At 36.3% G+C, this 27159-nt stretch overlaps 1 protein-coding gene across 4 annotated transcripts in view; it reads right to left on the reverse strand.

Annotated features, from left to right (window-relative positions):
- SLC30A6 (solute carrier family 30 member 6) overlaps nt 1–27159 on the reverse strand; it is a 66621-nt gene that overhangs the window by 27717 nt on the left and 11745 nt on the right. For 2 of the 4 annotated variants that reach the window (XR_009521470.1, XR_009521471.1), the window contains exons 5-14: nt 26122–26187; nt 20366–20446; nt 19858–19893; nt 18691–18785; nt 15915–15963; nt 15487–15606; nt 12937–13039; nt 11707–11754; nt 10570–10638; nt 1713–3942 (exon numbers count right to left, since the gene is read on the reverse strand). Coding sequence is in view for 2 of the 4 variants with exons in the window: in XM_060026867.1 (XP_059882850.1) it covers nt 3442–3942; nt 10570–10638; nt 11707–11754; nt 12937–13039; nt 15487–15606; nt 15915–15963; nt 18691–18785; nt 19858–19893; nt 20366–20446; nt 26122–26187 (1168 nt within the window). In the remaining 2 variants the exon portion in view is untranslated. Of the gene's footprint in view, nt 1–7; nt 3943–10569; nt 10639–11706; nt 11755–12936; nt 13040–15486; nt 15607–15914; nt 15964–18690; nt 18786–19857; nt 19894–20365; nt 20447–26121; nt 26188–27159 lie in introns of those variants that run through there. The other 2 variants (XM_060026869.1, XM_060026867.1) reach the window with 2 other exon arrangements.

The raw sequence follows: 27159 nt of genomic DNA on the forward strand, positions 1-27159 counted from the left end.
TGCTCTGGGGACCCCATTACTTTCAGCCTGGTGATTTAAAAACCTTTGCTCATCTAGTCCAACAGTCTGAAAGTAAATGGCAATCCACTATACACCTAAAAAATATCCTTCAGTGTCTGCCTAACTCACCCCTTCTAAACTTTTTCTTCTTTTACTGATATCAGGATGATGTGTGGCACCATCACCTCCCTAGCTGGCCTCTTCCATGGAAATCTACTTTCTTAGTTTCATCATTCAAATAAAAAGGAGAAGGAAAAGAGGAGGATGCCAAGAAAATGAGCCCAAAGAAGAGGAGGAAATGGGAGGGAGTTTAACTTGACATCTATAAATAGTTCTGGTGTCCCATCACTTCTACTAGGAGTATCAGTTACTTGAAGGGGACTCCTGTTTATCCTTGTATTCCCTTTGGTCTCAAGAATAGCAGATCAGCAAAATTTATATATTGTATGCACATTTACTTAGTACAGGGCCTGGCATGTACTATACTCTCAACAAGCATTTGCTGAATATGGGATAAAGTTACCAATAAAGAACAGGCCAAAATTATTTAAAAGCAGAGAGAAAACTCCATGTATGTTCTTTATTCAAACAATTTAATTCAAACAATTTGGAATTTAAAAAGTATTTTCTTACATAAGCAGATCAGACTCCCCAAAAAGATCAGCAATCTTTAGTTAAGCAAAAAATTGGCAGTTTATGAGTAGCTAAATCAGAGGCTTGAATGAGTAGCTAAACCAGTTGCTGATACGTGTATGTAATTCCATCTGTGACTTCAGAGATTAAGGAAGAAAGAAAAAATGGACCCATTATTTTGTACCCTATGGAAGCTAAGGGTACCCTGCCCTAATCTTTTCCCTACCACCTCCAAAAATAATCCTTCCCTACAAAGAAAGAAGTCTAAGAAAAATCTGTTTAATCTAAACAGATTTAAGTCGAGGCAAGTCTGAAATAAACAAAAACCAAAATGGTGTCAACCTGTAGTTTACCCTCTGCTCTCATGGCATCTCCAATTAATGGCTCGGGTATTGGCATAGGTAACACTTGGCCTGAATGCTGAGGTAGTCACTGCAAAGAAATACTAGGTACAATATTCCATTTCACAAGTGAGCATATATTCGGCAGATTTAGTCATACAATTTTAGAGCTGATAGTTTCCAGATCAACTACTTCATCTCTCACCCTAACTTTACAGATGAGAAACCTCATAGAAGTTAAATGATAGCAATTTCTCAAACAGGATTAATCATATTCCATGAAGCTTGCTCTTAATCACAAACCATGGGTCAAGTACTTAATTCAAACTTGCTTCTTTGTCTAGCTTCAAGTAACTCTGTGGCAAGATTTACTAGTAAGGCTACTACATCTAGGCCTATGCTGGGCAAGCTTCTTATTTTCATATCCAGAACCTGGTCAGATCTTGGCAAATAAGACTTCTTTATATAATAATGCCTGGAACAATGCCACCTGAAGCAGTTGGCAATACTGAATTTCAGCAAGTAGAGCCAATTCTTTCAGAACCCATATGCAACTTCTCAAATAGTGTAGGTGGGTATCAAAGCACCTTTGGAAGGACAATTAATTGCACAGGTGTTACCTCTGAATGGGTGTTGAGGAAATAGGCATTTAACATCTCACAGAACTGTGTTCAGTACCTGGGCACTTTAAAAATCCCCTGGAGATGGAGAAGACATGCATAGCATGGCAGCACATACCTCTTAATCATCACTCAGTACACGGCAGTTCTTCAGATTTCATGCATGACCCGAATTCACGTTTAGATGAGGTCAATGGAGGAAAAATCACCCTGTAATAGTAGACCAATAATAGGTATAGTAATAGTTGGAGAACATAAGACAAATGTCAAGGAACAGGTTGCCTTATCACATTTTACAAAGTTTCACTTTCCCCGGCAGTCAAGGTAGCGTGGGCTCTATTTCTTCAGCAGGTCAAGTGCCTGAACAGGGTTGCAGATGTCAAAGACAATGATCAACTCCTCATCAAGCAAAAGTTATTTGGGACATTGTCACTTATCACAGGATGACTACAATTCTGCTCGACAGAGATGGCTTCTTAGATGTTTATGATTCTACTGTAAAGAAACAGGATTTGGGAGTGTTGCTCATATTTAAAAGAGGATGAGTTTATTGAAGAAACTTGCAAAATCTAAAAAAAAAAAAATCTTCTCTAGATAGCTGCTGATGGCTGGAAATGTCAGAAATCTTCAGGAGTACTGGATTCTAGAAAAGTTGAATCCACTCTCAAAATCCATTTTTAAAACCTAATTATAAAACTCATGATAAAATGAAAAAAAATCTCATAGGTAATCTGTGGCGGCTGCTTGTTATACTTTTTATAAGTAATGCTGGCCATGTTAGAAAGTCCTTAACATTTGCATTTGGAAAATAATTTAAAAATAATTTACATGATTCTCACACTTCGATTCACTTTTCAATAAAGCAAAACAAAGTAAGTTAGAAACTGCCTAATGCAGATATAACAATACTGTATTCTATAACCTAGGGTCCACTATGTTTTGGTAAAATTATATAATGTAAACTCAAATTGTTCATGCAACTTTGAAAAAAGATTAAATCGTATTACTACGTATGGAATTCCACCTATTCTGGTAATATATGTGATATATTTTGTTAATAAAATGAGGAATTAAAGTCAACCAATGAAAAGGTGACAAAAAAGATAAATCTATCATTATGTCAGTATTTGGTTAAATGTAAGACAGAAAACTGGGATTCCTTCACTGCATATCACCTAAGGATTTGGTATTATTTTACCAAAATAAAACACTTTGAGAATGATGGGCCACTTACAAATGTACTGAAATTTTTTAATGAGAAAAACTATTAAAAAACTGATAAGTAAAAATTTTAAATTGTGCCAGATGGTAAAATATGTTTTAAAATTTCTGATAAAAATGTTTGCTTCTACTTTGCAAGACATAATTCAGGAGGACCTCAAAGGAAAATGTAGCAATTATGTTTGGAAAATCTATAAAAGAGACTTTTACTTTTAAAATGGATTTTTTCTTTTCCTAAAATGTGTACTCAAGAAGCATGTTTATAAATTTCACTGAAGAAAGTATTATATTTTTAATAATGTGACAAATCCACTCCATCAAGTGGCTCTCTTATAAAGGTAATGTTATATCACACTGCAGTCAACTACGAAACCAAAGATAGCAAAATTCAAATTTAGAGAAACAGCTTTCTAAAGGAAGCCTATTTAAAGCCTATAACATTTAGAAGGTTCTCACTGCCCCAAATACATTTTACAAAAATATAGTTTCATTGGTTTCATGAAATGTGAACAAACCTACTATTCTCTAATTAAATGATTTAACAGTCGATGCAACGTTGGATTACTAAATAAACTGAAAGCCAAGGAGTCAATATTCCTCATAAAAATAAATTAAATTACAGTACATCATGGTCTTGGTTGTCCAATTCTATTGTTAGTTCCATATCTACTTGGTATATTTGTAAAACCAGTCCTGAATCCTTGGGTTGCTCCAATTCCTGGAACTCCAAGTCCTTGATTAAGCATGCTGCTATAAGGTGTGTGTCCATGATTAAGACCCAAACCATAAGGTCTTGTTTGAGTATTAAGAAGAATAACTGGGCTCACGTTTTTTCCAGGGGTGTTAAATGAAAATTCTGGAGGTGGACTACTGGGTTTAGCTGGAGTTGATGTAACAGGGTTGGAATCATCAGTACCCTTTAAAGGAGGCATTGGGATTATGTGATGATCTGAAAAGTTTAGGACATTGGCTGCAACAGGCCCAGACAGTAAGGCAGGCCTGATCCAATCATCCTTGAAAATCTGAACAGTCAGAGTAGATACTAGTGTGTACAGCCTGTTGGTCACATGAGCAAGAACCATTTGTTCATTTGCATCTCGTCGAATTCTCACATGAACAGATCCAGCCTAAAAGGGACAAAATCATATGAAAGAGACTGCTTAGAATTATACTACTGAAAATTCCATTAGAAATGAACATTTTATTTATGATTTGGTTGTAACATTACTTGGTATTTTCTTTAAAACAAGAGAAAACTTAATGTCTTGATATTCCTTAAAGACTACTTAGTAGTAATTATCAATGTAAAGAGTTAATAAAATAATTTATGACTCTAAATAAAATGTGACTTTTTAAAATATTAAAAAAAGAAATCCATGTAGGAGGAAGGCAGACATATTGTAACACAAGGCAGAATACAAATGAAGTATATGGAAAATGCACTGAAAGGTCAGAAAATGCAGGTATTAATTCAATTGAGGAAGACTTCAAAAGAAGATGGCATTTGATCTGGGTTGGTGGTCAAATGAAATTTCAAAAGGCGGAGACAGGCATTCTAAGCTGAGGGAATAGCAATTAAAACTCATGGCATGTTTGGGCAAGAATAAGCAATATTATTATATAAAAAGAAGTACAATATTTCAGGGAGCAGAAAAACAATGAAAGAGAGAAAAGACAGGAAGAAAAGGAAGAGGAAAGGAGGAAACAAATAAGGAAAGGAAGAACAGAAAGAAGAAAGATAGGTCAGGTAATAAAGGTAAAAAGAAAGGCTAGGAGGGGGTTCTAAAAACCATGAGTAAGGAGTTTTAGTTGCAGCAATCAAACAGAAGTAAAATAATTAGTGTTCAGAAAATTACAGTTATGGATAATTGCTAATTAGTTAGGAAATGACTGCAACAGTCTAGGTTAGAAATGAAGAAGGCTGAGATAGGACAGATATAGTGGGACCAGAGAGGGACAGATGGATTCATGATATTCCATGGGCGATCTTAATTCTCAACTGGATATAATGAATGAGGGAGATGAAGTCATCAAAGATGATCTCAAGGTTTCTAGCCTAGGATACTAGGATACAGAGCACCAGGCATTACAATGATGGTTATAAGTATGCTTATTAACTTGGTAAGATGTTCATCATACATTTTGTCTTTAAAAGATAGTAAAATAACAGGTACAACAATGTTCATAGTTTGATTAAAACACACACACAGAAAAATACCAAGAATGATATCACATGATCATCTCAATAGATGAAGAAAAAGCATTTGACAAAATTCAACACCATTTATGATAAAAACTCTCGACAAAGTTGGTATATAGGAAACATATATCAAAATGATAAAGGCCATTTATGACAAACACACAGCTAACATCATACTCAATGATGAAAAGCTGAAAGTTTTTCCTCTAAGATCAGGAATAAGACAAGGATGCCCACTCTTGACATTTCTATTTAATATAGTATTAGAAGTCCTAGCCACAACAATCAGAGGAGAATAAGACATAAGATGCATCCAAATTGGAAGGGAAGAAGTAAAATTATCACTATTTGCAGAAGACATGATACTATATATAGAAAACCCTAAAGACTCCACCAAAAAACTATTAGAACTAATAAATGAATTCAGTAAAGTTTCAGGATATAAAACTAATATATAGAAATCTGCTGCATTTCTATATACTAATAATGAACTATCAAAAAGGAAAATCAAGAAAATCCCACTTACAACTGAATCAAAAAGGATAAAATATCTAGGAATAAATTTAACCAAGGAAGGCTTCCCTGGTAGTGCAGTGGTTAAGAACCCGCCTGCCAATGCAGGGGACACGGGTTCTAGACCTGGTCCAGGAAGATTCCACATGCTGCAGAGCAACTAAGTCTGTGAGCCACAACTACTGAGCCTGCGCTCTAGACCCTGCGAGCCACAACTACTGAAGCCTGCAGGCCTAGAGCCCATGCTCCACAACAAGAGGAGTCACTGCAATGAGAAGCCCGCGCACCACAACGAAGAGCCGCCCCCACTCGCCACAACTAGAGAAAGCCTGCGTGCAGCAACGAAGACCCAACGCAGCCAAAATAAATAAAATAAAGTTAATTAATTAAGAAAAAAAAATTTAACCAAGGAGGTAAAAGACCCATACTCTATAAGGCACCAATGAAAGAAACTAAAGATGATACCAATAAATGGAAAGATAGTTTGTGTTCATGGACTGGATGAATTAATATTGTTAAAATGTCCATACTACACAAAGCAATCTACAGATTCAATGCAACCCTATCAAAATACCCATGGCATTTTTCACAGAACTAGAACAAGTAATCCCAAAATTTATGTGGAACCACAAAAGACCCCAAATAGACAAAGCAATCTTGAGAAGGAAGAACAAAGGTATTATGCTCTCTGACTTCAAATTATACTATAAAAGTTACAGTAATCAAAACAGTATAGTACTGGCACAAAAACAGACACATAGATCAATGGAACAGAACAGAGAGCCTGGAAATAAACCCACACACATATGGTCAATTAATCGACAACAAAGGAGGTAGAAAACACAATGGGGAAAAGACAGTCCCTTCAATAAGTGGTGCTGGGAAAACTGGACAGTTACATACAAAAGAATGAAACTGGAACATTTTCTCATACCATATATACAAATAAACTTAAAACAGATCAAAGACTTAAATTTAACACCTGAAACCATAAAACTCCTAGAAGAAAACACAGGCAGTAAGGTCTTTAACATCAGTCTTCTCAGTATTTTTCTGATCTGCCTTCTCAGGCAAGGGCCACAGACGCAAAAATAAACAAACGGGACCTAATCAAACTAGAAAGCTTTTGCACAGTGAAGGAAACCATCAATAAAATGAAAAGGCAACCTAGTGAGTGGGAGAAGACATGTGCAAATGATATGTCTGATAAGGACATAAAGAACTCATACAATTCAACATCAAAAATAAAAAAACCCAATTAAAAAATGGCCTTGGGGGACTTCCCTGGTGGTCCAATGGTTAAGACTCCGTGCTTCTACTGCAGGGGGCACAGGTTTGATCCCTGGTCGGGGAACTAAGATCCCACATGCCACGTGGTGTGGCCAGGAAAAAAAAAAAAAGGGCTTGGGATTAACAAAAACACACTACTATATATAAAACAGATAACCAACAAGCACCTACTGTATAGCCCAGGGAACTCTGCTCAATATTCTGTAATAACCTATATGGGTAAAGAATCTGAAAAAGAATGAACGTATGTTTATGTATAACTAAATCAATTTGCTGTACACCTGAAACTAACACAACATTGTAAATGAACTACACTCCAATTAAAAAAAAAGTGGGGGTGCAGGCAGAGGACCTGAACAGGCATTTTTCCAAAGAAGACGTACAAAAGGCCAACAGGAACATGAAAGGACGCTCAACATCACTCATCATCAGGGAAATGCAAATCAAAATCACAATGAGATTTCACCTCATACTTATCAAAATGGCTACTGTCAAAAAGATAAAAAATAACAAGTGTTGGCAAAGATATGGAGAAAAGGGAACCACAGTACATCACTGGTGAGAATGTAAAGTGTTACAGTCACTAGGGAAAACTGTACAGAGGTTCCTCAAAAATTAAAAACGAAAGTACCATACAATCCAACAATTCCACTCCTGGGTATTTATCTGAAGAAAATGAAAACACTAATTCAAAAAGATAAATGCACCCCAATGTTCATAGTGGCATTATTTACAATAGCCAAGATATAGAAGCAACCGAAGTGCCCACTGACAGATAAATGGATACAGACATGGTATACATGTAGAGTGGAATATTACACAGCCATAAAAAAGAATGAAATCTCGCCATTTACAACAACTTGGATGGACCTGAAGGGTATTATGCTTAGTGAAATAAGTCAGATGGAGAAAGACAAATACTGTATGTTTCCACTTATATGTGGAATCTAAAAAACAAAACAAATGAACAAACAGAATAAAACAAAAATAGACTCACAGATACAGAGAACTAATGGTTACCAGAGGAAAGAGGGGTGAGGGAAGGGGCAAAATAGGTGAAGGGTTATTAAGAGATTCAAACGAACAGTTATAAAATAAGTGTAAGTCACAGGGATGTAATGTACAACACAGGGAATACAGTCAATATTTTATAATTTAGTATGGTATATAATCTATAAAAATATCAAATCACTATGTTGGGGGGAAAAAAGAATGACAGCACTTATCTCTAGATGGTAGAATTATTAAGGATTTTTGTTCTTTTTGACTTAAGTTCTAATTTTTCTAACAATGGGGTATATTTGTATAATAAAAACTTAAATAAAAATACGTACTAAAAAAACAAGCAACAGACAGAACAAAAATATATAGTAAATAAAATATACAGCAGACATTGTTGATTTTTAGATAAACTCAGATTTCAAAAAAAGAAAAAACTATAACAGCACCTAAATTAGCAAAATAGTTGGCTTAGTTACAATGGGTCTAAATCTATGGCTTGAGCACTAATAAGAGAGTTATTGCCAATCATGAGATAAAGAAAATATCTTACTGCTTGAATTTGACTTCCATTTTTATTACTTTTAAGTAAGAAAAGCCATGTCTACAAATTGAGTCATCTTTGATTTCTCCCTTTCCTTTGCCACTGTGAGATGGTAATCTCAGTTTTCACTATACAAAATTATAAAAGATACTGTATCTCCTCTTTCAGTCTGATATGGAAGTCAAAGCAATTAAAATAAGTGAAAACCATTTCCAAGTATGAGCTTGAACAGGGTCCTATGATAATGGTGTTTGCATTAATCTATGGCTTTTGTGACAATTATTCCTGGCAGCCCAAAAGCTTGTTTTATTAATTTCCTTGGTCTTAATTAGGCATCACATTGGTGTAGCTGTTGGATGGCCAAGTTCTGAACAGCAGAGATGATTGTGTTTATAAGCCACCCAGCTAAATAAACACTTGTCTACTAGTTTGTTACTATCAATACAATTAAAAGAATGATTAAAAGTGAACTGTAAGGGGGCTTTCCCTGGTGGCACAGTGGATAGGATTCCACACTCCCAATGCAGGGAGGGCCTGGGTTCAATCCCTGGTCAGGGGATTGAACTGCGTGCTGCAACTAAGGAGCCCACGAGCCAAACTAAGGAGCTTGCTTGCCTCAACTAAGACCTGGCACAACCAAATAAATAAAATAAATTAAAAAATATTAAAAAAAAAAGTGAACTGCAAGGGACTTCCCTGGTGGCGCAGTGGTTAAGAATCCACCTGCCAATGCAGGGGACACAGGTTCGATCCTTGGTCTGGGAAGATCCCACATGCCGCAGAGCTACTAAGCCCATGTGCCACAACTACTGAGCCTGCACTCTAGAGCTCGCTACCTGCAACTACTGAGCCCACGTTCTGCAACTACTGAAGCCCACATGCTCTAGGGCCCTCGAGCTGCAACTACTGAGTCCATGTGCTGCAACTACTAAAGCCCCCACACCTAGAGCCCATGCTCTGCAACAAGAAAAGCCCCCACTTGCCGCAACTAGAGAAAGCCTGCACGCAGCAACGAAGACCCAATGCCGCCAAAAAATAAATTAATTAATTTTTAAAAATCTTTTAGGTATAGAAGCAAAAAGATCAAGTCACATATAAAGGTGAAAAAAAATCAGACTATGTATCATCAGGCTTTATCACCATAATGCTTTATGCCAGAGGAAAATGGAGTAATATATTTAAGAAACTCAAGGAAATAAAATATGTGCTCAGGATTTTATATCCGGCTAAATGATTTTCAAGTATAATGTTCACAACTGTTTTCAACATTCAAAAATTTAGGGAATATTGTTCCCAAGGGCCTTTCCTGAAGAATTTACTAGACAATGAGTTTTAGATATCCAAAAGACTAGAGAGGGGAAGAGAAGGAAAAGGAAGAGATGAAGCAGCCATTTTTTGCTAAAAGAGTATAAGCCTGAAACTAAAGACTGCAAAGTAGTGATATCATTGAGCTGTTGGACCAACCCTAATCTGCCTACCTCTGAAATCTGTGTTATGCTACAAAAGTCAAATCCTATTTTCTTTTTAAAAATGATATTATAGAAGAGTAGTATTTAATAACATGGAAAACTGTTCATTATATATTAAGTGAAAAGAGCAGATTATAAAACAGCATGACCTCATTTTCTAAAGAGAGTAAGTATACAAGTATTAATACCAAAACATCAATAGGATTATGGTTGTTTAAATTTGTTTTTTCTGGGTACTTTCCTGTATTTTCCTTATCATTCCTGACACAGGAATAAAATCATGCCATAACAAAATCTCTTTGGTAATGAGGTCTAAATTGGACTAGAAAACACGGAATTTTATGCTGAAGCAGCTGTTATTATAACTCTTTAACAAATTCAGCAAAAATATCCAAAATAAGAATGGTAATAAAAAAGAAAATAATTGCACATTTTACTTCTGCAACATTTTTGTATTTAGGAATGTATGACTATGGATTTTTCTTTTTTGGACAGCCCAGTATTGAGATCATTTAGTTTGAAAGGAAAAAAATGAAAGAAGAAAAACAATTCTCAATTAGGTTACTAAATCCATCTACATTTTTTACTTTATTGAACAGAAATGGGAATCAAAGGATCTACAAAAATTTTAAAGAAATACTTTTTTCAGTTTTAAAAAGTATAAACTCAGTTTATAAACTTTGTTTTATAACTATGTTTTAAACTATGTTTAAACTAAAGTAATATATAGAAAGCATACCAATGAGCCAAAACCTAGGGTCCAAAAATGCTCATTTCGGACTTCCAAAACTCCATCCAACGTAGATACCTAATCAAAAACACAGAAATAGGGCTTTTGTATTTGACATATCCAACACAATTCAGTCACATTATGGATTTGCTGTAAGCCTAGAAATGACATGGCCAAATCCTGCCTGAAGACACTTACTAGCCAAGAGAAGTCCCAGACCATTCACTCCAGATACCATTTCTGCTTGTTCAATACTAAGCCAGGGCCTTCTTTTCCAGTTTATTCTCTGCACCAATCCCTCAAGAATCAGGTCTTTACTTCCCTCATTCACACCTTGTTCAACAGTGTGTAGTTCTTTTCATCTTATTAGTATAGTATATATTTATATTCAGCACTTGTGGTATCAGAATGTTTTTGTCTTCTCAATCATTCCTTTCTCCGGATCCCCTTTTAACAAATTTCTGTACAATACAGGATGTTATTTGGATATGGGCCAAAAGGAAATTCCAAGGCCAGATATACAGTGTGTGGCCCATTGATACAGTGGCACAGACCCCACTAGCTGAAGCAAGTGGCCAGCTATATTGATCAAAGTGGCCTCTGTGATACTGACAACCAATAGTTTAAAACACTCTCAACATTCAAATAATTTGATTATCTTATTCCTTCATTAGTTAACAGTTGGAATTTTATAACAATACAAAATCTAAACCTACAGATCAAGATATTAGGTGCTGAAGCAATCACCATGTAAAGGTGGCCTCTGACGTAATCAAAATCCTAGGTTTGAATACAAAATCATAAAAATCACAGCATTTATATAACAAATAGTGTGGCCTTTAGACCATTACCGTCTACACTTATTGGGTTGGCCAAAAAGGTCGTTCCGGTTTTTCATAACATCTTATGGAAAAATTCAAATGAACTTTCTGGCCAACCCAATATTTCAAGTGAATCTGGCTTCCAGACTGCGCAATTCGTCAAATTGTTCTATTTTTGTCACTATGTCATGTCTCCTACTATATCATTGTAAAGAACAAAAACTTCCCTAAAATAAAATTCTAGAAAGAGTTGAAATTATTTGTACCCACTCTTTGCATTCTCTAATTATAAATTAAAATGATTTTACTTATTATTCCATCTTACCTCTCTGATGAGTTTGTCCAACTGACCAATAACATGGGGTGGTGTTGTCTGGGGAAAAAAATAAAATAAAATATGAATCTAGAGAGAGAAAAACCTTTTGCAACAGTAGTCCTGACACTAAAAAAATTGGGTTTTACACCAGCCTTTGCTTTGTTTCACATGTGCCCTATCATGATTTAGGGAAGAAAGGCTTTAATTGACCCACTAATAAAGCAGCATCAGAAATCAGCCCATGCTTATTTCTCATATTGCAAAAAAGCTGCTATCTCTAGAACCAAATAATCAATAAAAAAATCTTTAAGAAAGTAAAATTTTGTATAAGGCATAACACTAAAAAACTAATCTAATTGTTATTACTGCTTCTGGAGCGGGAGATACAACCCATAAGTTTTAGAAAAGGCATGAGGGAAAGACAGAAGGAAAAGCAGTGCTTACACATTCATCTAGTCCTGGGAAACTACCTTTCTATTCAGGTGCTTGTCTACAGGTGTTCCTATTGTTTCAGTAAGTAGTGATTTCGCATTTTAAATTTAAAAGTCTCACTAATTCAAGAATAGAAAATAAGAAAACAATCATAACCAGATTATACAATAGCCAAAGCACATTTATTAGGGGAAAATGAATATCTAAAAAAGATTTTAAGTAATATTGTTTTCACTTGAAACATTATTAGAGGCAAAATATTTTCATTTATGCTTTTGCCTTACAACTACATGAAGATCTGTGCCTATTTTGTGCATCAATAGAACTTCATCTGGTTCTTTTTTTAAAAAATACATTTATTTATTTATTTATTTTTGGCTGAGCTGGGTCTTTGTTGCTGCATGCGGGCTTTCTCTAGTTGCAGTGAGCGGGAGATACTCTTCATTTTGGTGCAAGGGCTTCTCACTGCGGTGGCTTTCCTTGTTGCAGAGCACAGGCTCTAGAGTGCAGGCTCGATAGTTGTCGCGCACAGGCTTAGCTGCTCCGTGGCACGTGCGATCTTCCCAGACCAGGGCTCAAACCCATGTCCCCTGCATTGGCAGGCGGATTCTTAACCACTGCGCCACCAGGGAAGTACCATCTGGTTCTTACTATTCAAATTTCAGAGATTATTGTTTGGCTTCATTTCCAACAGTGCCCTCCAGTAGCTAAAAATTTCATCATCTGGTAGAAGAACCCATATTGTTTTATAATCTGGTAAAAGAACATAGCTAATTTTAAGCATGCATATTGAAAGAAGAGCCTTACCTGGAGTAATACTTTCCCACTGTACACACTCATGGGATACATAGTGCCAAATGTCATCAGAGCAATGGCTATGGCTGATGCAGTATCTACAGCAAAATAATTACTGAAAAGAAAAAACAATTCTAAATCTCAAATGTATGCTTCACTGGGCTTTTTACAATTTAATCTACCAAACTTTAATTATCTAAAGCAACAGGACTGTTTTACCACAGCTGGCCACTACTGGCAATGAGAGCATCTCAAAGGAAAATAAAAGGTTTTCAGAATCCTTTCTTGCCAAAGTTTAGGGGGAAATAACTAATATTTATGTTAATTAGTGTGACGAGAGATGATGAAGAAAAATAATGTGAGCATTTCCCCACAATGTATTTTCAATCTACTTGTCAACTATAAATATTTCATATATATTTATTTGCTGCAACAAATAAAAACCTTTAACTAGTAATTTCTGATACAGGAAGACCAATAGAATTCATCAGTGATTCTATCAATTTTGCTGTAAACAATAACTCCAATAATTACTATTAAAATTTTTCAAATTCCCCAGGAATTTCACAAGGTGAGATTCTCCAGGAATTTGTTATAGCAATATTGTGACTGAAGTGCAACATCTCATCAGTAGTTCACTGTTCTATTAACAAGACAGACCAAAATGCCAATGGTTACAAAGCTGATCATGTACTCTTTTTCACTTTTTCCCATATGCTGGGAATAGAAACATGAGTAAAGACATAGATCCTGCCTTTGAAATGGCAGGAAACATACATGTGAAAAATATAATAAAGGACTTTGGGTACAAAGGAGAAGTCCTACAGGGTATCATGGATGCACAAAGGAGTGAATGGCAAGCCTACTGGGGTAGGGATAATGCAGAAACGCTAAATATAAAAAGAGGTGACAGGGGTTTCCCTGGTGGTCCAGTGGTTAAGACTCCGCGCTTCCACTGAGGGGCACGCAGGATCGATCCCTGGTCGGGGACGTTCCAGCAGCAAAAAAAAAGAAAAAAAAAAAAGAGGTGACATTTGAGCTGAGCCTTCAAGATGAGCAAGATGATGTGAGCAAGATACTGTAGCCAGTGAAAGCAGCATGTGCAAGGGCATGAAAACCCTGATGCAGCAATGAAACTATCAACAAGTATATATAGACAGACGGATGGCTAGTAAGGTTGGTAGAAGCTTTACTGTGTTAACAACTTTTAATTATTTTAAGTACCCAAAAGAGAATTTTGAAACAGGAAAATATTATGTTCTGATTTGCAACTTTTAATGATCACATCAGTAGCAAAATAGCAGATAACTAAAGATGTGTGAGAATAAAAATTATAAGATCAGAAGACTATTCTAATTAGGCCAAGGAAATGATCACAAAGGCCTCAATTTAGGAAAAAGAATGGGAAGAAGGGTAAGATAATATTAAAAAGAAAGATTAAACAAGAGTAGGTGACAAGACTATTGTTTACAACAGCCAAGACATGGAAACAACTTATGTTTCTGTTGACAGATAAATGGATAAAGAAAATGTGGCATATACATACATAAATACATACACAATGAATATTAGTCAGCCATAAGAAGGAAATCCTGCCATTTGTGACATGGATGGACCTTGAGGGCATTATGCTAAGTGAAATAAAAGGACAAATATGTATAATTTCATTCATATGAAGTACTTAGAGTAGTCAGATTCACAGAGACAGAAAGTAGGATAGTGGTTGCCAGGGGCTGGGGGGAGGTAGAATGGGTAGTAATTATTTAATGGGTACAGTTTCAGTTAGGGAAGATGAAAAAGTTCTGGAGGTGGATCGTGATGATGATTGCACAACAAAGTGAATGCACTAAATGCCTGTGCAAGTACTGAACTGTATGCTTGGAAATGGTTAAAATGGTAAATTTTATTTTATGTATGTTTTAACACAATTTAAAAGCAGAATGCAAAGGAATAGACTGTAGTAGCATTCACTGAGACACAAAGTACAAGAAAAAGCAGTTTTGGGGATGGGGGGAAATAGGTTCAGTTGAGGTGGACATGAACAGAAGATATGCTTTTCGGAATTCAGTAGAGATCTGGGCTAGAAATAAAAATGTAGGAATCACGTAGAGGTAGTAAATAAAAACATAATTGTATGTGATATGCTAGGAGAGTATGCAAAATGGCAGGGAGTCACCGAATCACGTCATAAAATTAAGCTTAAGGCTGCTAAGGTCTCTTTCCTGATAGACTTGCTTTTTTTAAAGTTGATTCACATCTACTTCCTGTCTTCCCTCACTCAGCAACAGTTGCTGTCATTCATCTCTCTTTTACCCGCTTCTCAGTCTCACTCATCAGGTCAGCAGTAAGGAATTTAAACAGTTTTCCAGCCTGCATTATAGACTGTGGTGAAAATTTCTTATTGAATCCAACCCCCATAATTTTTCAGATGAAGACACTTGAGGACAAGACTTGACCAAAGTTGCACAGGTCACAAGCAAACATGCTATAAGCTTAATCCCTAGCCATCCTACTGATGCCCCAGGAATCGAAACACACTTGATAGCAATAAAAAATACTTACTTGATTTCAATTAGCATATAAGTAATACAAAGAGCAAATGCTCCAGCAAGATCAATCAAAACAAATGGATTCATTCGGGGAAGGAAGATACTGCTAAGTCCTGGAATAATTCCACACAAGCTATGAAAAGACAAATAAAAAGAGTATTCATTAGTAGAACTTACGTAATACTGATGAAAGTCATATAAAAGATGACTTGTAGTTTAGTATATCTTTTAAAGAAAGCAAAGAGAATTTGGGAACAAAACTCTCACTCGTAAAGGTCTCTTATCTATCACCAATTAAAAAGTAAGAAAAAGTAAAGGGAGAATAAGAATCTGATCTGTGAGATTCACGTAGTAACCTCAGCAATAATAATGCTGAGACAGATGCATTTCTTGGGCATTCCTTTAACGTTATGTATATCATGAAATCCCATAACATCTTACCTTCGACTAAGATCTGCAACATGCTCTTGAAGCCAACTCGTACTAGCAGCTTTAAAAAGAAAATATTTAAATTATGTGTATAGAATAAACCATTACCAGAAATACTTGATTCTTAAATTTAAAAAATAAGTTCGGTCGTGACTGTATAACATTACAAAAGATCACGTTATTCCTCAAATCTAGAACTTTTTTCTCTTTTATGCCTTTAGGATACTAAATGAAAAGCAGTTTCAACTGCAATATACAGCTGACCTGAAGGAATAAGTGAACTTAACGTATTTCATTGCTACTATTAATTTGAAGTTTTAAAGGCTTATTATAGTGTAAAGCGAAGCTTCCTAACCAGTGTGCTGAGAATGGGTTGCAAGTACACGGATTACTAACTCGCTCAGCTCTCAGAAAGGCCAGGTGGGAATCTGGCTACATGCAGACGCCTGTCAGTTACTGTCCCTGGACAAGTAGCCTTCAGGCTCAAGCATCCTCTTACATTTATCCCATGGTGCTACAGAAATTCTCATTTTTTAATGTGTACCATGATGTAAAAAAGATCGGCAAGCCATATAAAAAGTAGCCTGGTACAGCAGTTTAAGAGCAGACTCTGATGCCAGAATACCTGGCTTCAACCCTAGCTCTGCCCTTAACTAGATGTGTAGCCTGAGACAAGTGACAATCTCTCAGGGCCTCAGTGTAAAATGGGGATAATATCAATAAAATGATTTACCTATCGTTATAGGAAGAATTAAACGGGTTCTATGTAAAGCGTTTATCACAGTGCCTGGCAGATAGAAAGTGCTCAATATTATTTTCCACTTAAATTTCAACTAATGTTGTATAATAAATTTTGATGCTTCTGTGAACTTTCATTTCCAGCTAATAAAAATACAAACTAGATGATCTTTCTAGAAATAAATTTGGCAATATACATCAAAGACAAAAAAATAGTTTTGTTTTGTTTTTTTTCTGTACGCGGGCCTCTCACTGTTGTGGCCTCTCCCGTTGCAGAGCACAGGCTCTGGACGCGCAGGCTCAGCGGCCATGGCTCACGGGCCTAGCCGCTCCGCGGCATGTGGGATCTTGCCGGACCAGGGCACGAACCCGTGTCCCCTGCATCGGCAGGCGGACTCTCAACCACTGCGCCACCAGGGAAGCCCAAAATAGTGTGTTTTTAACCCATTTATAATTTCTTCTTTGGGAAGAAGAAGTGGAAATGCATACAAGAAATTTGGTACAAAAAAGGGTGGGGCTGCCCTGGTGGCGCTGCCCTGGTGGCACAGTGGTTGAGAGTCCGCCTGCCGATGCAGGGGACACGGGTTCGTGCCCCGGTCCGGGAAGATCCCACATGCCGCGGAGCGGCTAGGCTTGTGAGCCATGGCTGCTGAGCCTGCGCGTCCAGAGCCTGTGCTCCGCAACGGGAGAGGCCACAACAGTGAGAGGCCCGCGTACCGCAAACAAAAAAACAAACAAAAAAGGGTGGTTACAGCATTATTTGTAAAAGGTTATTTATATATTATTCTATATAACAATAGACTGTTTAAAAATATTCATGACAAAATATTATGCAAGCCTTCAAAAATCATTTTTTCAAAGAGTATTTAATGACAGGCAATACTCAAGACATAATGTTAACTGAAAAAAGCTAAACATAAAATTGTTAATTGATACAATTCTAAATATGTAAAAAAATATATACATGTGCATAGAAAAAAAATTAAAGGAACAAAATAGAAATGTTAACAGATGTTATCTCTGGGTCATGAGATTATCAATACTGTTTCCTTCTTGTATCTTTCTGATCTTCACAGAGAGATACAGTTTCTAAACCTCTGTACCTTCTTAGAATTTCTAGAATGAGCATTATACTATTCTAATAAAGTTTTTTCTAAAAAATTCTGGTCATCACAAATATCATTATTTAATTTTCTAGTTCATGCAGTAATTCTTAAACTCTAATTCATACAAATACAACTCATACTTTGTAACACTCAGGAAGTTGTTTAAACCTGAATGGGTATTTCAGAAAGCTTTCTTCCCTTGGTTATCTTGGTATTCAAGTCAGTGAGATCTAAAAAGACCCTCACCTATTTTTGCTTCAAAGTACAGGTGTGTGGGTCTGTGTACACAGCCCACTTCTGTTTTTACCTCACTTCTCCATCCATCAGTGGTTAACCCTTTGTAGGTTAGTGGGATTCCAAAACACTGAAATTATTGAAAAATGCCAATAATTTAGACCACTGGAGTGAAAAGTCTATCTGAATTTTTAAAGACTTGAAAATAAAAGAATATATCAAAAGGAATAAAGTTTTGCTACTTTCAAATATATGCCTACCCACCATTGCCCAAGAGAAGTTCCTGGGAACTTATCTAATTAACAAAATACAATTATTTGCAATGAGCATAGCAACTAGTCTATGTACACTGATGCTTCTAAAATGCTTGCAATTAAAAAAAAAAAATGCTTGCAATAAACTTTTCTTAGGTAGGTTATACATGTAAAATCTCATTCATGTTATTTGGTAAATGTAATTTTTTACTGCATGTAATTTAATACATAAGTCAGTTTTGCCTGTTTTTAAGTAATATGTTATTTTAAAGCTTGTAATAATTAGATTCCGTTTCATAATTTTTTGCTCAGAGAAAGACTTTAGAACCTTTGGGGTAGTCCTCTCTTCTCTTCAGGATATACTTTCTCATTGATCTATGAATTAACGAAACAAACAAAAGACCTGTTTTTATGAGAGGTTAATTGGTTTTTTATTAATGGTAAATAAAAACATACCTTCAGAGACATAAGCAAAAGGTTTATTCCGAATAGAAAGCATTGTGAACAGGTTGAAAGAAAGAGCCACAAAAGTACCAACTAATAATCTTCCCCTGAAAAAAACAACACTCATGATTATTTTTTTCTTGGTAATGTCAATACGTAATTTCAGCATGTAGAGAGACTAAGAGATGGGAAGGCAGACTGGTCTGCTTCAATGGTTTAGTATTTGCAGAGCCAGAATCTGAACTTGGTTCTAGTCCCATGACCAATGTCCTGTCTACTGTTGCTCCACCTTACACAGGACAAAAAAAAAAAAAAAAAAAAAAAAGACTCTTAGCATTAACAGTATCTTCTTTTTTTTTTTTTTTTTTTTATAAATTTATTTATTTATTTATTTTTTTTGGCTGTGTTGGGTCTTCATTTCTGTGTGAGGGCTTTCTCTAGTTGTGGCGAGCGGGGGCCACTCTTCATCGTGGTGTGCGGGCCTCTCACTGTCGCGGCCTCTCTTGTTGTGGAGCACAGGCTCCAGACGCGCAGGCTCAGTAGCTGTGGCTCACGGGCTTAGTTGCTCCACGGCATGTGGGATCCTCCCAGGCCAGGGCTCGAACCCGTGTCCCCTGCACTGGCAGGCGGACTCTCAAGCACTGCGCCACAAGGGAAGCCCCAACAGTATCTTCTTACAGGTAATTGCTGTTATAAATTTTTAGAAATGCTAATGGTATTTGGTTTACAGTCCACTGGCCGGGTCAGACTGTCCTGAATTAAACTGATCAGAATAGGTAAAGTCCACATAGTTGGCCACTATGTTGTAAATAATAGCAATTCCATCTTTTCTACAGCTGCTACTAAAAGACTTGGAGGATCCAATCTTAAATTACAGAAGACCAGATGGGGCTGGCTTAGGATATTGACCTGGGCCTAGAAATACCGAGGGACCCAAAATCAGGGCAGAAAGGCCTTCCTGTTCAGTATAAAAATTTAAGGGCTTGGGAACAGTTAAGGGTGAAAAGAGGGAGTCTTGGGATTTGGGGATTTTGCTTGTGAAATATCAATGAAATATATATTACCACACTCTGAACTCTGATATTGGCCAAAGTAACCACTATTTAATAACATATCAATTAATAACTGGGAATCAAACGCAATAGTAAATTATATGTTATGTCAAAAGCAGAATCTCACGTGTGTATCTCAGGCTGCTCCAAAAAGCGTTCTGCACTAAAAGAAGGAAATAATGTATTAAATAAGTCCTACAAATTATAAAATTATAAGACTTTATTAAATATATAATTAATAAATTCACAAAACTTTTTAAATATGATAACCAACTGTTGATTATTAGTAGTGATGAGACAAGCAGACCCACAAATTATCCTCAAGGTGTAATTCAATCTTTCTCTACCAAACCTGTTTCAATGGGTTTGTACTAAGCATTAAAACATGTCTGTGTGAATCCTTTCCTTTCATTCACACCTATGACTAAATTTAGTAGCATCAAAGAAGGTAATAAAAGAAGGGTGAAAGGAAGGGAGAAAAGTCTGAAACATGAAGAAACTGTACTATCAAAACTCCAGCACTGCTCATTTTATTTGTACCCTTCCAACCCGACGTGTCTCACTGGATTCTTTCATATTCCCAAAGGTGGCATAGGTAGAATTTGCAGTGACAGTAACATTGTATACAAATGTACCTTTCTTTTAATATAAAGAGAGCTCCCAATTGTGCCAAGACTGTGGACGCAAATACAGCCAGGACTTCTAATCTTTCAAATCTGAAATTGGAAAATTAATCAAATCAGCCTAATTCTTTCAATTCACAAACTAGTATCTCGAGAACACATTCATTCACTCACTATACATGTGCCTACTATAAACCAAACGCTGTTAAAAAGGACTACAATTTCTAGAATGACAATAAACAATGAACATCACAGATTTTAAAAAGAGTGCCTATTTGTACAACATATACTCCTTAGGGCTTTTATTTTCTAGAAATAACCATTATTATAATAACAGCACTTAATTGACCCATCTTGTGTCAGACACTGGTCGAAGTGTTTAACATATTACCTCATCTAAATCCTTATGAGGGTTAGTTTATCCACTTTTTTTTTTAAAAAAAGAGATAAGGAACCTGAACCCCAAAGAGGAAAAGTAACTGTTTAGAGTCATACCGCTTGCAAGTGAAGGAGTCAGGTTTTCAAACTCAGACACTCTGGCTCTAGAGTTCATGATTTTAACCACTACTACACTGCCTCTCCTATCTACACACAATTACAGTTAACTGAATATGTCTTATAATCCCTAAGCTATCAGCTGGAGGCCAAGGGCTGTTGTCTTATTTATCTTAGTTTCTCCCACTGCACATAGTTTAATGGCATTCAACACCTGTAAGTATATATGCTTAAAATTTCTCAAGGAAATAATTATCTTCAGAAACGATAATAAAATAATTAACGATGTTCATCACATTAGTTGTTTTTTCCCTCAAATGAGTTGATTTAATTCTAGGCGGTACAGAATTCAGAATATTCAGGAGACAATAAAATAATAAAGGACATTCATCACATTGCTATTTATAATAGAAAAATGTTGGAATCAACAACATACCATTACACATTATTACAAATATAAAAGAAATGTATTTACTGACTTGGAAGGATGGAAATGAAAAAAAGTGGGTTATAGGAGAGTATGAAAAAAACGGTATGTAAATGTAGCAACATTATTTGTGGTAATTGATAAGTTGATACTAAAGTGTGTATTGAAATGCAAATGGTGTAGGGAAGCAAAGACAATCTGAAAAAGAACAAAGCTGGAAGATTTACACTACCAGATAACCAAGATTTCAAAACAACAGTAATTGACACACTATGGAACTAATTCAAGGATAGACAAATACACCAAATAGAAAAGAGAATCCAGAAACAAACACATACACAGTCACTTGATTAATAAAAAAGTAGCACATAAAAGCAATAAAGAATAATTTTTTTCAATAAATAGTGTTTTATCAAACTGAATGGCTATATAGAAGCAAATGTGCCTTGACCTTTACCTCAACCCATACACAAAAATCAATTCCAGGTCTTCCCTGGTGGCACAGTGGTTAAGAATCCGCCTGCCAATGCAGGAGACACAGGTTTGAGCCCTGGTCCGGGAAGATCCCGCATACCGCGGGACAACCAAGCCCGAACACCATAACTACTGAGCCTGCGCTCTAGAGCCCGTGAGCCACAACTACTGAGCCCTTTCACCACAACTACTGAAGCCTGCGTGCCTGGAGCCTGTGCCCCGCAACAGGAGAAGCCACCGCAATGAGAAGCCTGTGCACTGCAACGAAGAGTAGCCCCCGCTTGCTGCAACTAGAGAAAGCCCGTGCGCAGCGACAAAGACCCAACACAGCCAAAAATAAATAAAATGAATTAATAAAAAAAAATCCTAGGGCTTCCCTGGTGGGCGCAGTGGTTGAGAGTCCACCTGCTGATGCAGGGGACACAGGTTCGTGTCCCGGTCCGGGAAGATCCCAAGTGCCGCAGAGCGGCTGGGCCCGTGAGCCATGGCTGCTGAGCCTGCGAGTCCAGAGCCTGTGCTCCGCAATGGGAGAGGCCACAACAGTGAGAGGCCCGCGTACCGCAAAAAAAAAAAAAAAAAAAAAAGTCCTAAAAAAAACCCAAAATCAATTCTAGTTTGATTGTAAGCCTAAATGTGAAAGGTCAAATGGTAAAACTTCTAACTAATAACAGGGTAGAATATCTTTATTCTGGCCAAGAGTTCTTGACAAGTACACAAAAAGTATTAACCATAAAGGAAAAGACTGATAAATTGAATTTATCATTGAAATTAAAAACTTTTCACTCATCAGAAGATAACTTTAAGAGAATGAAAGAGAAATAGGAGTGAGAGAATATATTTATGTATAAAGAACTCCTATATAGATCAATAAGAAAAAACAGACAACCCAATCTAAAAATGGATAAAACACTTCAGCAAGCATTTCACAAAAGGGGTAATCTGAATGGTTAATAAACATAAGAAAAAGTGCTCAAATACTCATCAGGAAAATAACTTAAGCCTCAATGAGATGCCACTGCACACCTAGAATGGCTTTAAAAAAAAAAGGCAATACCAACAGTTGGTAAGGACATGAAGCAACTAGAACTCTCATATACTGTCAGTGGAAATGTTAAATTGGTAAAACCACTCTGGAAAACTGTTTGGTATTATCCTATCTTCTAATGATGAATATATGCAAATCCTATGACTGAGTAATTTCAAAGACATATGCCCAACGTAAATGAGCACACATGTATACCAAAAGAAATGTACAAGAATGTTCATAAGTAGTTTTATTTATAATACCTAAAAGCTAAAAATTAACTAGGGCTTCCCTGGTGGCGCAGTGGTTGGGAGTCCGCCTGCTGATGCAGGGGACACGGGTTCGTGCCCCGGTCCGGGAAGACCCCACATGCCGCGGAGCGGCTGGGCCCATGAGCCATGGCCGCTGGGCCTGAGCGTCCGGAGCCTGTGCTCCGCAACGGGAGAGGCCACAACAGTGAGAGGCCCGCGTGCTGCAAAAAAAAAATTAAAAAAAAAACAAAAACTAAATTCCTTTCAATAGCTGAACATATAAACAAATTTTGATATATTCACATAATGGAATATTAGAGCAATGAACAAGAATGAACTACTGCTATATGATGATATATATATTGTATCCCATTTATATGACCTCAAAAACAGGCAACAAGAATCTGCAATGACAGCAATCAGAATACTGGTTACTTTTCTCAGGGTTTGACTCTGACTTAACATTAAGTCATTAAAGGAGGCTTTGGGAGAACTTGTAATGCTTTATATCATTATCTAGATAGTAGTTATACAAGTATATTTATTTGTTAAAATTCATCAAACTGCACAAGGATATAAGACAGAACAAGCTACAATCCCTGCTACCAAGAAATTTATATTTTAAAGGGGAAGACAAAAAAAACAAAACAATTAATTGCGCTTCCCTGGTGGCACAGTGGTTAAGAATCCGCCTGCCAATGCAGGGGACACAGGTTTGAGCCCTGGTGCAGGAAGATCCCACATGCTGCAGAGCAACTAAGCCCGTACTCCACAACTACTGAGCCTGTGCTCTAGAGCCCGCAAGGCCACAACTACTGAAGCCCGTGTGCCTAGAGCACGTGCTCCACGACAAGAGAAGCCAACGCACCGCAACGAAGAGTAGCTCCCACTCACCGCAACTAAAGAAGACCCGCGCACAGCAACGAAGACCCAACACGGCCAAAAATAAATTAAATAAATAAATTTTGAAAAATTAATTTATAAGTTCTATACAGAGAATTATAGCAGTCTGATGTGACAAGAAGCTAACTAGGTGATCTATTTTAGAATCCATTTTAGATTGGGCCCAGTCACTTAATGACATTAGCATTTAGTGACATTAAGATTGGAATAACAAAACGGGGCTAATCTCGTAAGAATCAAGTGAAGAGCATTTCCAGGAGATAGAATAGTTTGTATAAAGACCTTAAAGCAGGAATAAGATGTGTTCAAACTATGGAAAGAAAGACAGTGTGGTATAGACGGCATGAGAGTGGTAACTTGAAAAGAAGTAGGCTGGATCTAAATCATATAAGGTCTTTGTAAACGAGGAAAGGGGTCAGGATTTTATTCTAAGTATGACAGGAAACAACTGGATGGTTTTAAGAAGTAGAATGATAGCATGATTTAGGCTTAAAAAGAAAAAAAACACTGAAGAAAAATCCCAAAAAAACACTGGTTTCTATATGGAGAATGGACTGAAGGGGGGTAAAAGCAGAACCATGGGGACCAGTTAGGATGCAAGACATTGGTTAAGGCAAGAAATGAAGGTAGTTTGGTTAGGATGGTAGTAGTGGAGATAGAAATGGGGGCAAGGACAGATTCTGGATGTGTTTGTAAGTTATCTTGACATAACCTGCTCATGGATAAATGTGGGTGATGAGAGAATAATCAATGATTTTACTTGAGCAACTGAGTGGTGGTGTATTTGCTAAGATGTGAAAAACTGCAGAGGAACAGATTTGGGGGGAAGAAAACAAGAATCCTAGCTTGAATTTAAGACATGAATTAGACATCCATGTGAACCTGGCACGAAAATCTCAGTGCTGGAGAACTGAATTTTGGAATTATTAAATATAGATGATACTTCAAGATATGTGACTGACTGCAATTATATTTGATTGCTCCCTCTTTTCCTATTCACTCTAAGCAACTAGGCCAAAATGGGAGCTGTCTTGTCCTTATGTGACCTTGTCTCCTGGCCACAGGAGCTGATCTAAAGACTAACATCTATACCAAGGTGGACCAACCAATAGTTCTTTCTCACTATTTTCTAGAGCTGGGGAATCCTTTCGTCTCAAGGATGAAGGTGAGAAGGTTCAAAGTTTTGCTACAAGTTATCATTCCAGGATAGTGGAGAAAAGTGGTCTGAGAAACTGAAACTGACATGCAGAGAAAAGCAGGCCTTTTGAGGTAAGAGAAAGACAATGTCCTGAGTGTTCTAGTCCCTATACCAGTTTACCTCAGTCTTCCCACACTTTGGTTATGTAAATTAACATTTTTCCCCCAAACTAGTTTGAGATGGATTTCTGTCACTTACAACCAAAACCCTTTACAAATGATTATCATATCAATCCAACTCTATCAAATTTCAGTGACACTTATAAATATCTTCATTTTGCACTAAAATTTCATGTTTACTTTGTCCCATTATTTAAGTAAAACCTGATTTTGTTCAAAAGAATATAATCCCAATAAATGGTATGGTGGAGAAGAAAGGTAAGTTTTGTCCAAGAGTTTCTTCACCAAAGTTAAATTCTTCTTTCAAGTTGTTTCCTTGAATCTGAAAAGAACTCATTTTTTCTAACATATTTTAAAAAATCCTCTGATATAAAAGATTATTTTCTAACTTTCAGTAATTTCTAAACTACAGAAACAGAAATCTCAAAATCTTTGTCAGTTCATTGCTGTCACAAATACAGTCTTAAGATAAAAATACATCTCTACCGCTGCATTAATGTTAAAACTATATCCCACTTACTTTAACATCTAGAAGATACATACATGAAAATCCTTTGTACTTTCTCTAACTGGAATAAGAGATTACCAAAATATTAAAGAACTTAAAATGAACAATTTATGTAAGATTTGTTTTATAAAATAGAAAAAAACCAATGTGAACATTTTACTTTAATATGATTTAAATTTAAACATTCATGTTCCTTATCTAGAATCCTCTTGGAAGATGTTTTTTTATCTACTTTCACTATCTGATCACTATTCCACTAAACAGGCAGCATTTATTTTCTACAAGTACTCTAGCTAGCTCTTTACTGCCTGGTATAACTACTACTTTAATAGCGATAAGTTAGCAGAAAATAAAATAATTTGAACTTACCCAAATGAATAGGCAGGGCTAGGTTTCCTCATCATTACCCAGTAACTTATTAAACATGTCATTAAACTAAGTAAAAAGGAAAATAAGTTTAGCATTAGAACTAGAACTAGAGGACTTACAGAAAGAAATTTAGCTTTCAGAATAACTAAACTGCTAAAAGTTAATAGTGTTTGCAGACTAAACTAACAACAAGTTATTCTAATAATTTATAATCTAATCACAATAAGCACCCTAATGTGAGTTTTAACATGGGGAGAAACTGAAAGAAGTTATGATATACCATTAAGACACTAATAATAGAACTAATAGAACCTAAACCCATAGTTTCTCTACTCAGAAAGTTATCCGCCCTAAATGGTTTCCATAACTGAGCCTGCAAAAAATGACACAGTAATAATAAGTGCAATTTACTTGATTCTAGGCATATACAATACATTTTAACTTTAATAAACTTTATTTAATCTCTGTTAAAAGTTAAACTAAATATTAATAACACCTTGACAACATTCTGGATGGGATAAAGTTATGGTTACTTTCTTAGTGGAGATTCACTCTAAAACAACTTACTACAGTGTGAAATTCAGGTAATAACTATCTGTTTTAGACCAATCAAGAAGAGTTAGTTATGTGACTGATGAAAAAGACATCCCTATAACATACTTCTATGGCACAGATCTTGGAGACATATGGTCTAAGCATTCTGCAACCTTTATTTGGAAATATGAAAGGTCCCCAAAGCAGGAGCCAATAGGTCGTCTCTCTAGCTCACAATTACATATATACTTTGCAGTTATTAACATCCCTCATTTCTTTTCACACCCACATGGTTACAGTGGGAACTAGTATGTTCTTATGTGTTCCTGCTCCCTGGTCACAGCTGACTCATCTACAGGTAGGCACCTGACCTAAAGTCTGGGTATTATCTTTTCTGTTGCTATATAAATGGGGTATTTTCTTCCAGCATATCTTCTAATTATTATTTGTACATATGGTCCATGTTGATAATTTTACTTATTTCACAGATAACTTTCCTTTAAG

This window comes from Delphinus delphis, chromosome 12, assembly GCF_949987515.2.
Source record: "Delphinus delphis chromosome 12, mDelDel1.2, whole genome shotgun sequence".
In the NCBI taxonomy this organism is placed as follows: Eukaryota; Metazoa; Chordata; class Mammalia; order Artiodactyla; family Delphinidae; genus Delphinus; species Delphinus delphis.